Consider the following 12,748-nt stretch of genomic DNA (forward strand, 5'->3'; position numbering starts at 1 on the left):
CCTTTTTTTCAGGTATTCCGCTAAGAAATATCTTTAATACATTACATGGGAGTGGATTTACCTCAAAACTCTGATGATACTTTTCTTAGGATGCTTTCTATGAGGTAACCCTGAATAATATTAGAAATTGGTGTCTGCATTAGCAGTCCGGTCCCCTGCCATAGGACTGTGGACCCCATCTGGTTTGCAAAGCCTGCCTGCATCCCCTGATTACATCTTCAGTCTCCTTCACTGCCGTGCCTGCCAGGTGAGCCGACAACCGCTGCAAAGGCAAGGAAACAGAGAGGCCTGGTGGGGTCATTCCTAATAAGCTAGCACGTGAATACTAATCAGTGGTGGGGAGGCAGAGGTCACCCCAGCCTGCCTGTTGGCAGGTAGCGATGTGCTCTGTGGCAGATGGCGGGCATTATCGACTCTCCACAAAGGCCTCGCAGTGAAACAAGCACCGGGGCTGGATGATAGAGTTATTGAGATTCTGAGCAAGATGCAAGCAGATGTGATGTTTGCCAGAACCCACTGTAAACAGTATGCCAGCAGAATTTTTAAAAAGAGCATGTGTGTACAAACATGAGACAGAAGTCATTTGAGAAACGTTAACACCTTCTTCCTCTTTAACCACGTGTGCACTGAACTCAAGCAACTGCAATTAATGATCCCTCTGGAGACATCTGGCCCATGGACATGTGGTCTCTGAAATCTACAGCTTCTAATGACATCAGGAAACACACTTGCAAAGACAGAAATACCTTCGTTAAATTCAGAATTAAGTAATTGTTAAAATAAAAGGATTCCAAATAGATTGAGGTCACTTTGGACATACATTCGGTGGCTAATCCCAAGTTGGACAGCCAATGCCAACCTGCTGTTTCATGTTCCAGTATTTCCAGCAGACAAATATGAAATCCCCAGGTTAAGTCATTATGAATATTGTCATAATCATGAAAAAGTTGACATAACCAAAATCATAGAAATAGCAAATTTCAGCCCATCTTTGCTAAAGTCATAGATATTTAGGTAGAAGAAAAGAGAATAAAAATCGTTCTTTGGGGTTGCGGGGGGAGATGTTATGTGTGCATGAGAAGTGGCAGAAGGAGGGACAGGAGCCATCATAATGCTTTCAGTCCAGGCCCCAGTTATCAGATGAAAAACAAACTCTTCAGCTACTTCTACTTTGGATGTGCCCTAGACCCTGTTCTAGGACATTTTGGCTATACTGAGTTAAATAAATAAAAGTCATTATTTTATTTCGGAATAATGAAACCATAAGCAAGTCCACCCCCATCGTCCATGACATGCCTTCTAAAAGGACATAGCAACAGGACAATCCCAATCCTTTCTTTGGATGCCTCTGAATATGAACAGCTACTTGAGATAATGGAAATATCTTCCCCTTTTTTCTACTTTGGGCAAAACTCTGAAAGAGTTAAGCATGTTATATAGAATAAAACTGAAGGAGCTAAAACTTTATGAGAAAAAAGAAAAGCAAAAAGCAGTTTAGCCAGATGCTTCCTTTTCTATATAGGTTTAAGATGTGTGTGTGTGTGTGTGTGTGTGTGTGTGTGTAGACTTGGCATTCCAACTACTAATTACTGTAGACATCTTTTAAAATTCATTTTAATTAAGGTAATGAGCTCTTCGTATAGGATTCTTACCTGGTTAGGTTCATACACCATTAGTCTATTCTGATACTGTGCGGTGTTAGTTACTCCACCTGTATGTAATGGATTAACACGTGTTAGAGCTTTCATGAATAAGAAATAGGATATTCCAACATAAGAATGAGATACAATTAAAGAAAAATTAGCTACTGTTGAGAATTTGTTTGTATACCCTTGTGGTGAACCTATGCCATAATTAAGAAGCTTATTTTGAAGCCGTTTCATTTTCAAGAAACATTTCAGAAGCAATCCAGTTGAGAGCAAGCAGCAAGTATGCAGAGATTAGCAAGAGATCCCCAATTCTGGCAAGCTGCTCAACATGGCCAGAATGAGGGGAAATGAATAGAGAGGGAGGGGGAGTGAATACAGCACACAGACAAATCTCTGCAGTTTATGCCAGGAACATAGTTCTATAGAAAATTCTCGTCTTTAGCTAAATTGACAGTTTTAATCTCTAGTCTTCTATATACTATCACAGTGATATCCTGATAGCTCTTTAGAACAGTGGTTCTCAACCTTCTGGCCCTTTAAATACAGTTTCTCATTTTGTGACGCAACCATAACATTATTTTCGTTGCTACTTCATAACTGTAATGTTGCTACTGTTATGAATCGTAATGTAAATATCTGATATGCAGGACGGTCTTAGGCGACCCCTGTGAAAGGGTCGTTCGACTGCCAAAGGGGTCGCGACCCACAGGCTGAGAACCACTGCTTTAGAAGAACCATATCTAAGAAAAGACATTAAAAGGAACTCTAGCTGTGGTCAGTGTGGCTCAGTTGCTTGAGTGTTGCCCCATGCATCAAGAGGTCACTGGTTCAATCCCCATCAGGGCACATGCCCTGGTTGCAGGCTGGATCCCCAGTAGGGGGCATGCAGGAAGCAGCCGATCAATGTTTCTCTCTCTCTCTCTCTTCCTCTTTCTCTCAAATCAATAAAAACATATTTTAAAAAAAGAAATCTAGAACCAATGCTATCCAATAGAATATAACATGACTCACAAATGTGAGTCGCATATGCAATTTTAACTTTTCTAGCAGCCACATTAAAAGTAAAAACAGTGAAATTAAACCAAATATAAATTTCATTTCATTAAAAATAGCCAAAATATTATCTTTTCAACATGATATCAATGTAAAAAATATTGAGATATATTTGTTCATATTGTCTTCAAAATCCAGTGTATAGTTGACATAGCATATCTCAGTCCAGATTAGCCACATTTCAAGTGCTCAGTAAACTACAAGTGGCTAATAACTACCATACTGGACAGCATAGTTCTAGAGCATAGTTGCTGCTGTCCTCAACTCTTCTAAAGCCCTCTTGACAACTGCTTAGATCCAAAAAACCTGAAACCTTCTGCTTAATCAATAACAACTAAAAAAAAAAAAATCATTACACCTTTAGCTAAATTTACCATACTTCTTTTCATGTTTGTGGTATACATCGAGCCCTATAAAACACAGAAATACTTGATTCTACTTTAATTTTTACCATTAAATGGAAAAGCTAAAAAATAAAGCAGCAAAAAGAAAATAATATGATATCCATGTTAGGCAATAACAGAAATATAAGTACCTCCTCCCTTCAATTCTGTCTTTAAAAATATTGTCTCACACATATCACTAGGCACTTGAATAAAATGAATAACATTCTTATTTTAATAAGTATCACAAAAAAGCAGCGACTTTTGCAATAAATATCTAAAATTGAGGCAGACTAAAAAGTTTCCTATTGAATTTTTTTGAAAGATCCAGAGACATGGAAGCATGAAACAGATAGGGAAGTGGGGAGAAGGGCGGGAAGAGATTAACCAAACAATTTATATGCATTTATGCATAAGCCATGGACACATGTAATAGTGTGGTAAAGGTGTGGGGGGAGGGGCGGTGGGCGCAGGAGGAAAGGGGTCAATGGGGAAAAAAGGGGACATCTCTAATACTTTCAGCAATAAAGATAATTTTTTTTTAATGAGTACTGTTACAATACTGTCCAAGACAGCCTTATCCCTGTCAGCTTGACTATACACAGGCTTCTTCCTGCTTCTAGGCCCCTAACTTCCCTTTTCATAGAGCACTTACTTTAGAAAACTTTTAATTATAAATTCGTTCTGGGGCTCTGTAAGATGTAAATCATTTAAGAAGCTTCTTGCAACTTTTAGACTGAGGAATGTCTTCCTCCAAGGCCTGGAGCTATCGGACTGACATGTAATCCCCAAGCAGACCATGCCCCCATCTCCCATTTTCTATGGAGGGGAGGAGCCTAACTTCGATGGTGCCAATCAGCAAACACAAATGTCCCAACAGAGAAAAACATTTACCAACTCAGGGATAACTGAATGTGCTCAACAGTTCACATTGACCAACCTTCCTCCAAAGCCCTTCGGTACTTTTCCACTAGTTCACCCCTGGTCTTAAAAACCCTCTTGCCTCTTTTTTTTCAGAGGAGTTGATTTCAGACTGCTTTCTGGTCTCTCTCCACTAGTGCCATAGTCTTGAATAAAGTCTTCCTTGTCTGTTTTACTTTGTCCATTATCACTTTTGCTTTGACAGTTTAGATACTTTAAATAGGTCACCACCATCAACTCCATGGGCAGATGTCAAGTCAACCAGAATGCAGAGGGTTAGTGCATAGCCCTCAACTGAGCTGAAATAATCAATTAATACTAATGGATACAGGAAGGGGAGGGAACCTGTCCAGGTCAGTCATTACTCTCTCATTCAACTCTGGTAAGGAGATTATATCTTTCATGTAATTGACCATGGCTATTATTAACTGGAGGGCTTTTTATTCTTGTAATTCTCTCTGAAGCTTGCAACCACTTTTTAAGCTTAATGAAAGATTTGTCCAAGGAGGAAATGCAAATAACAGAGAGAAATGAGCTTCCTGCCCTCAAAAAAGTCTTTTTTGTGTTTCTCATTGAATGTCTCATTTTAAAAATGAAAAGAAAACACACTTGAGAAAGCTGAGGCTGAAGTGCCTACATGGAGTGAAAATGTATCTCAAAATAAACACAGCGGTATGTTTACTTTTTCCTCCCAACCTTCCTTTTCTTATCTGATTAAAAACTGAATGTCCAATAATTCTTTCTCCACAAGAATAATCAAACCTATTGAGACCTCACAAGTCTTCAGTATTAAAATGATTGCCAAGTTTTGATCTGGGCCATAACCGCCAGATTAATAGCCAGCTCACCTATAATCATTTCTCCAAATGAGAGGGAACAGAGGGTAAAGCTCCCACCCACTATTTCAAAACTCTGATGGTTTACCTACTTGTTTTAGAAATATGGGACAGAATTAATATCTACTGCAGTAAACTATCTGTTTATGACACTATTTGAAAATATTTACACTACTCTATGTACCAAACTCTGCCCATTATAGATTAAATGCACCACCAGTGGATTAGAATGTAGCTATTACATCCTCTCTCCCAAGCAGGGCACACAGTTTATCTTTACCCTCTTCAGAATTATTATTTACTGTCTTCCACAGCTGCATCAGCTGCATTAAAATCTGCACTCAGTAATTAGATTCCGTACCCTCACATACAAATTTTCACTCACATGACAATGTTTAGAAATGAGATAGATACTGGGTTACTAGTTGGGAGTAGAGACAGAAGTCCTAGTTAGTTATTTGGTTGATTACTTCTAGAATGTTAAACCACAGGAGGTGCCTAAAAAACCTAGTGGTGTAACTTTTGCCAGGGAAAACCTTAGAAATTGGTTTTATTGTGTTTCCCTTTGAAATAATTTACAAATGAGCACATAAATAAAAACTTCTTCTCACTACGAAACATAAGTTTTTTAAAAAGTCCCCAAGTTCTCCGTCCACCTGTCTCTGGCAGTGTTACTCATAGGCAGAGCTTGGTCATTACATTCCCTTCACATAACACTCCTCACTTTCAGATTCATCTGCTGAAATGAGATGCTAAGGATTTGCATACAGATTTGACTATACAAAAATAGATATGGAATTAATAACAGTCGCTATATGTTTTAATTTCTCCCAGACGGGGTACCCTTGCCTGCAGCGGTGTTCCTGGCTTTGAAAGTCATCAAGCTGATTTGTCTGCTCTGGGTTATGATGCCACATGCTGCTCCACTGTCCCCTGCAATCAAAGGCTTGCAAAGAGAGATTCCAGGCCATCGAGTATATTTTATAGATTGGCAGTTTTGATCTCCCTCCCCCACCCCAGGGGGGAATAATCTGCATCTTAACAGCTTTCTATAGATACATCTGTCATTAAATATGCCATTTCGTATCAGCATCCATTTTTAAAGCCAAGTTTTCCCTAACTTTGAAGTGCCACGGACAAAGTGAAGACTTTCCACCAAAATTGAAAATGAACGACCCTGTCTTATACTTTTTGCACTGTGACTTAAAGATATACAGCAGGTTCCCCCAAAGTCAAATAAGTCTTTAAAAACTGCCAGAAGGAATGAAAAGTTACCACCATGCTACCAGCAGTGAGCAATGCTTTCTATCATCAAGACAAGAGGAAAGCATTTTTCTTAAGCTTCCCTGTTCACCTCCCTACAAAGTGTTGTGACAAATGGATGAATGCGTACCGGAGAGAGGATGACAGGTGACTGCCAAACAAGCAATCTTTGTCTGCACTACTGAGAATTCACCGACTTCCAAAACCCACTCTGTTCAAGAGCCTCAACTGGTCAATGCTAGTGGAGTCTATAAAATCGTGTGTTTAGAAAAAACAACTTTCAATATTTGGTGATCAAGGTAGGTCAAGTCTGGGAGCTCTGCTAATTTTTTTTCAAGGACAGAAAATACCTCTGTTGACAGAGTCCCACATGAGTACAATACTAGTGCCCACCCCGATGCAAAAAACCCAGTGTGCCCATGCCCTCGGGGGAGATGCTCCAAGCTGGACTTCTGCTGGCCAGTTCACGGTCATGGAAAACCAGATCAGGTTCTCTGCCAAGTCTCTTGGAGGCCTGCAGTGCCCAGCTTCTCGCTAGTCAGGGGGAGAGTTTCTGGACAGGCTGTGCTATCAACAGGCTCACTTATGACTCTATTCTTGGGGGACCACTTAACACAGCCAAACTCAGGTTCCTTATAATCAACACAGAGATGATAAGATCTCTCATTGATTTCAGATGATCTATAGTGCATGGTATAGAGGCAATCTACAAAGGGAAGTTTACTACAATACTGTACTAGTTTGTTATGAAATTTCATAAAAGGTACAAATGAGTATGTATGGAATATAGAAAAAATAACTAAGTAAGTATGGAATATGAAATTAATAATGAACTAATTTTGTATTATGAAATAGATTTCTTATAACCCTTTTTTTTCTAATAACCAGAATTACTGGCTGGCTTACAAGGATATCAAAGGCTGTTTCCTTCAATAGTTTAAGCATCTCCTCTGTAAAATCACTCTAGTTCTCAAAAGACTAAACCTTCACACTTAAGGTCTAATTATCAAAAGAATGACCTGATATTAGGTGTGAGTTCATATTAATCATTTTTTATAGGGACAAACTCATTATTAGTCCTTGATAAAAGGGACATCATGGGAATATTTGCAATAAATGCAAAAAATAAGCTTTTTATTATCAATTTTACAGATTAGACTGTCCATATTTTTGGAGTGTTTATAATGCTAAATAAACAATTAAAGCCAAGAGTCATTCTACTAACTTAGCATCATGAGCATAAGTATACTTAATCCATGCATTAAATTAAAACTAGTATCCATTTTATTTCTGTCACACTTGAGCAAACCACACAAATGGATGACTAATTAATATACTCAAAATCTGCAAAGAAAGTCTCAAATTTAAAAACTACAAAGGAAGGGTTGATGCAGCTGAAAATAAATTGTATTTATGTTACCTAGAGTGAACAGATATAAACTTGTGATCCAAAATATGTAAAGTATGCCAAATGTGCTATTTTAAATTAATGAAATGATAAACAAGGGTAAAATCTACCTCAATGCAGATGTCAGCTGCCTTTCAAAATCTTAATAAAATTCCCTCTCCCATTCCTCATTTTACAGAAAGCTGAAATCCTGCCTCCAAAGATTTCTGCATGTTCCTAGCAGGGTTAACCTCTGAAGGTCACTTCTGCTTGTCTCTGTTGTCCTGGCTTAGCTGGGTTGTTGTGAGCTCTTTTATCACCCTCCTGCCATTAACCAATTATTCAGCCATTCCCCATTTCTATGATAAAGCTTTAATCTTCTCTCCTCTTAGGAAGAAAGAAAATGACTTATTTCCCATATTCGCAGGTAGAGGAATTTAGCTCACTATTCTACCTTCTTTTTCTAGGTTCATAGACACAAATGGATCACCTAACCAAAGGCTTTTCTCTTTTCTCTCCTTGAGAGGAATTCTGGAGTCAATGGGTTAGACTTTTTTTTCTTCTTCTAATTAACTAAACTAACCATTTTAAAGGCCACTGGATGACTATCCTATATAATAAAAGGCTAATGTGCAAATTGTCCCCTCTGGAGTTCAACCGGGGGACTGGGAATTCGATTGCTTGCTATGATGTGCGCTGACCACCAGGGGGTGATGCAGAACATGGCGGGTGACCAGTGGTGGTGGTGGGGCACTGAGGGAGCGAAGGAAGGAGGAGACCGGGAACATGATCGACCCTGATCGCAAGCTAGGCCTAGGGACCCTACCCACGCACGACTTTCATGCACTGGGCCTCTGGTAGTATTAAATATAACATGTAATCCTTGCAGAAAACAATGTTCTAATCTAAACCAGATGCAGTTTAGATTTAGCTCCATATTATCACTAAATTTCTTTTTAACTTTGTGTTACATTTATGGTTTAGAAACTGAACTACAGAACCACAGAAAGGAAGACGTTATGTGCCTCCGTTCTGTGTCCTGGGAAAGACAGTCAGTTAAACCATAAAAGACAAACAAATGATTGTTGATTCTAAACGACTCTCCAGGTTTGACTGTTCTCCAGTGTATCATATCATTTGGAAGTTCTTCTGACCATGTGGGCATGTTTTGAGATCTTTGTTGTAGTGATAAATAACTAGTTTGTGTGGTTTCATGGGGAAAACATGGTTTTCAGAAGCCAGAGGCACAAATTCCAATTTTATAAAATACTAACTATGTGATCTGGGAAATCATGTAACCACTTTAAGCCTCTTTCTCTGAGCAGTAATCTGAGGGTAAATAAAGTGCTATTTCTCCAGGGGAGCAAGCTAGGATGAAAGCTTTGTTAATTATTTTGGAGAAAGTAGGTTATCTGATTGTTTGGCTTCCATCTCAGCTGTAGTGGCTTTTTAAAATATTTTTTATTTTTATATTTATTTATTTATTTTTAATATTTTTACTTATTTCAGAGAGAGAGGGAGGGAGAGAGAGAGAGAGAGAGAGAGAGAGAGAGAGAGAGAGAGATTATATTTATATTTAATAAAATTTATTGGGGTGACACTGGCTAATAAAATTATATAGGTTTCAAGTGTACAATTCTCTGATACATGGTCTGTATATTGCAGTGGTTTTGTTTTCATCTCTTTCAGATGGGGAGTAGTAAAGGTTGGGGCAGCAGTGAAAAAAGAGGAGAAAAAGTAACTGCCAGGGCAGCTGCTTGCTGCAATGAAGCAGCAAAGAAGATTTTAATCTTAGTGGACATTCCGGTTCGCTAGGAACCTGTACGTGGACAGGCCAAGTGATCAAGCTCCAAACCTCTACCAGACAGGTGATTCATCATGTGGAGCCACCTCCAGGGGCAGCAAACGCTCTGCCTTCTGTGCTCACTCCCTCAGCACACCCGGTTCTCCCTCATTAAGCCCTTGACACTCACCTAACGGGAATCCCAGCATGCTGACCATCCTTGAGGTATTCCCAGACTAAAAACCACCCATCATGATTGAATCCAAGGATCTGCCTTCTCCAGTTCTCTGCTGAGCACGGACCAAAAATAGGACAGATATTTGCAAACCGAGTTGCCATACTTTTGTGGTTCTCAACCTCAGTATGGGCTCTGGCACAATCTCTTTGTAATAGGTCATTTTCCTGTTTTCTCTCGGAGGCTTCTTCCAAAGCCACTTCCTTCAGGAGCTCTATCGAGTCCTGACACTGCACAACCTCGACAGGCAACCCTGTCTCTCACTGACTCCATTAAGAAGGCCCCTACTCAGGTTCCTGCCTCTCCCCTGTGGCAGTATCCAGCATTGCCTCCTGCGCTCCAGGCTTGGAGCTTGAGGGGTCTCTCCTCCTGTCCCAGAGTGAATCCCTCCCAATCTCTTCTCGCCTGTTAGGGACCCTGTGTCTGTCAATACTGAATCTCCCGGACTTACCACCATTCCTGACACCTGGGAGGTGCTCTCAGCATTTAGTGACCAAGGATGCCCCTCTTCCCTTCACCTTCCGTTTGACTCTCTCCTTTCTCTTATCTGTGCATTCGCTTAATGCACTCACATCCTTAAAAAAAAAGTCCCTCCTCTGACCCTGGATTTCCTCCTCTGGCTACTCTCTCTTTTCTCAGCCAAACTTACTTCTTTTTCTTTCCTTCCTATCCTCTTTTTCCTTCCTAAAGCCAAAATGCTATTTATTATTTTACAATGAAAAAAGGTGTGCTGTCACATGGACAGAAATAGTTGTGTACCTAGAAACAGCACATTCTCTCCCTGTCGGCAGGAGCATAATGATCAGAAAGCTGTCTGGTGAGATCAGATACAGGGAGTGAAGTTTAGTCTAAAGTGGAAGCTAGAATGCGGTTTTCACTTCCTCACTTTCCTTTTACACTGCATTCTAGCCTCCAATTTCTAGCATTGCATTCTAGTTTCAACCTTCTCCACTCCCCTGACATGGCTTTCACTGAAATTACCAAGTAGGTCCTGACTGAGAAATGCAGAGAAGATATTCCAGACCTGTGGTAGTGGATGCCACTCACCCGCCCTTCTGTAACATCCTTAGTTCCCCCGCCTCTGCATCCTCCTAATAGTGTTTCCCATCCTTCTGCCCTTGTCCCCTTTCCAGAGCCTCTCCTGCCCATCTATCTCCTCACACTCTCACCACCTCTTTGTATCTCACTAGATTTGCTGTGAGAACCTCCTCGCTTACATTTGCTCTGAGAAACAGAAGGCAAGATCCCCTCTCTGAGTCTGAGGGGAGGGGGTTTTGAGGGAAGTGAGGATGCTAGTGGAGAGTGGAGAGAGGTCTTGGGAAGCCCCTGCTAACTGGCTCCTCCCCAGTCACAGACACAGACAAAGTGGACCACTGAATTTGCCTAACACTGTGCTTGCCAGGGGGCAAGAGAATTATGGAAATGATTGGACCATGAAGCCCTAGCATGAGGACAGGAAGGTTCATGAGTAAGTAGGAAGCAGCCAATGGACCAGAGGCCTAGTTAGACTAAAGGTGCTACAAAATTGTTTGAAATCTCTCATGCCCTTGGCACTAATTCCTCCCTGCTTGCACTATTTCTGTACCTAGGAAAGACTTCTACCCTCATACAGAGCATATGCTGTACTATAATTATCTTTTAAAAGTCTGTTCCTTCTGCTATACCAAGAGCCCCAGCATAAGACCTATGTCTTCCTCTCCTTTGTCCCTCCAGCACTAGCCTGAATACGACTTAACAAGCCTAGGAACCTTGCTCAGCATCTCCTGGTTGGTAAGAAGTGGAGCAAGTTTCATGTGTGTGACCCTAGTCTGTGACCTCAGTGCACCACAACCCAGCCTCTGTCATGCCATCTGTTAGTTCCCAATATTTTGTATATAATTTTTTAGATGCAAGCACAGTATTTGCACAGATAGACCAAAGCTAAAGCTATGGCATTAAAAAAATGTTAATGAAAAATTTACATAGTTCTAATTTTAATGAATACTAGAAAAGCCAAAGCCCCTTTAGTAGGTTTGAATAAATTAAAGTTATTTAAAATGGGGCAATGCAAGCTTCATCTAAATTTAATCAACATAAAACTAAACATATCTTCTAGAGAGTTAAAGAAGCTTTAACAACTATTTTCTCATTAATGAAATATCTGCAAAAATCTTTGACTGTCAGCTCCTAGAGGGCCGGAAGTATGTTTGCTGAATTAATCCTATTTATCTATGAGCCAGCATTAGACTTAATAATAAGAATGCAGCATTCACCAAAGGATCAAGAAAGCACTAAACACTGCATTTGGGCAAATGCAGTAGCATTTGTCTTACTTTTATAGTTTTAAAAATAAACTGATTTTGTCATTAGCTTCCCATTATCCTGATGCTTTTTGACAAAAATGAAAAGGTAAGTTGTTCTGCAAGATGAATTCAGGATTAACTTTCACTCACACACACACAAAAGGATCTTTTTAGTACTTCACAGACAATACCTTACAATGGAGAGCAGACCTTTCAAAGCACAACTGGAGGATGTTTAATTCTTATTTTATTTCGGTATTGTGAATTTCAAGTGGAAATGATGTGCAGCATTTGTGAATTGGGTCACAATGGCAAATACTACAGGAGCCTGTAAAATACGACTGTCTCTAATATCCTAAATCAAATGCTAATGGGCATATCCATACAGCCTGGTTTTCTGAATTCATCTCCCCTTGTCTCACTTTAAAAACCATGAAAAGATGTTCAAGGTGTCCTGACCCCAAAACGAAGAGAGAAAGGGAAGGGGCTTTGAGGAGAAATAGGGCACACGGAAAATTATGAGTCTCCAAAGAACATTCATGTGTTCTCTGGCACAAAAATGAGGCCTAAATCCACATTCTATAATCCGTACTACCTCTACCTCAGGCAAAGCTTGCAAAATACCAGAAGAATGTCAATGACCCAATCCCCCATCAATTAAATTGGAAATAATTGATTATTTAGTAAAGGATAAGGAATAGCCTCAAACAGTTTCATCTGCTCCAATAAATCAGGGTAACTCTTCAAAATCAGTGATAGTCAGGGTGAAATATATCTGTCTTTTTAAACAGGGGCCCATTAGCAAATCTTGTTGCCTGCCCTCCCTATCCATGGTTAGATTCACAATTGATTTATTATAAGTTGGGCTTGAAAAAAGAGGCAGACGACTTAAGGTATTAGAAATGTCACTGGTAATTTCCTCCTCTTTCCAATTAAAAGTACTGCACCATACACAG

At 39.8% G+C, this 12,748-nt stretch overlaps 1 protein-coding gene across 2 annotated transcripts in view; it reads right to left on the minus strand.

The window, feature by feature from the left end:
• KLHL32 (kelch like family member 32) overlaps nucleotides 1-12,748 on the minus strand; it is a 197,167-nt gene that overhangs the window by 19,953 nt on the left and 164,466 nt on the right. For both annotated transcript variants that reach the window (XM_015557694.1, XM_006778235.2), the window contains exon 8: nucleotides 1,653-1,711. In XM_015557694.1, the coding sequence (XP_015413180.1) occupies nucleotides 1,653-1,711 (59 nt within the window). The remainder of the gene's footprint in view (nucleotides 1-1,652; nucleotides 1,712-12,748) is intronic.

This window comes from Myotis davidii, unplaced genomic scaffold (genome assembly GCF_000327345.1).
Source record: "Myotis davidii unplaced genomic scaffold, ASM32734v1 scaffold269, whole genome shotgun sequence".
Classification (NCBI taxonomy): domain Eukaryota; kingdom Metazoa; phylum Chordata; class Mammalia; order Chiroptera; family Vespertilionidae; genus Myotis; species Myotis davidii.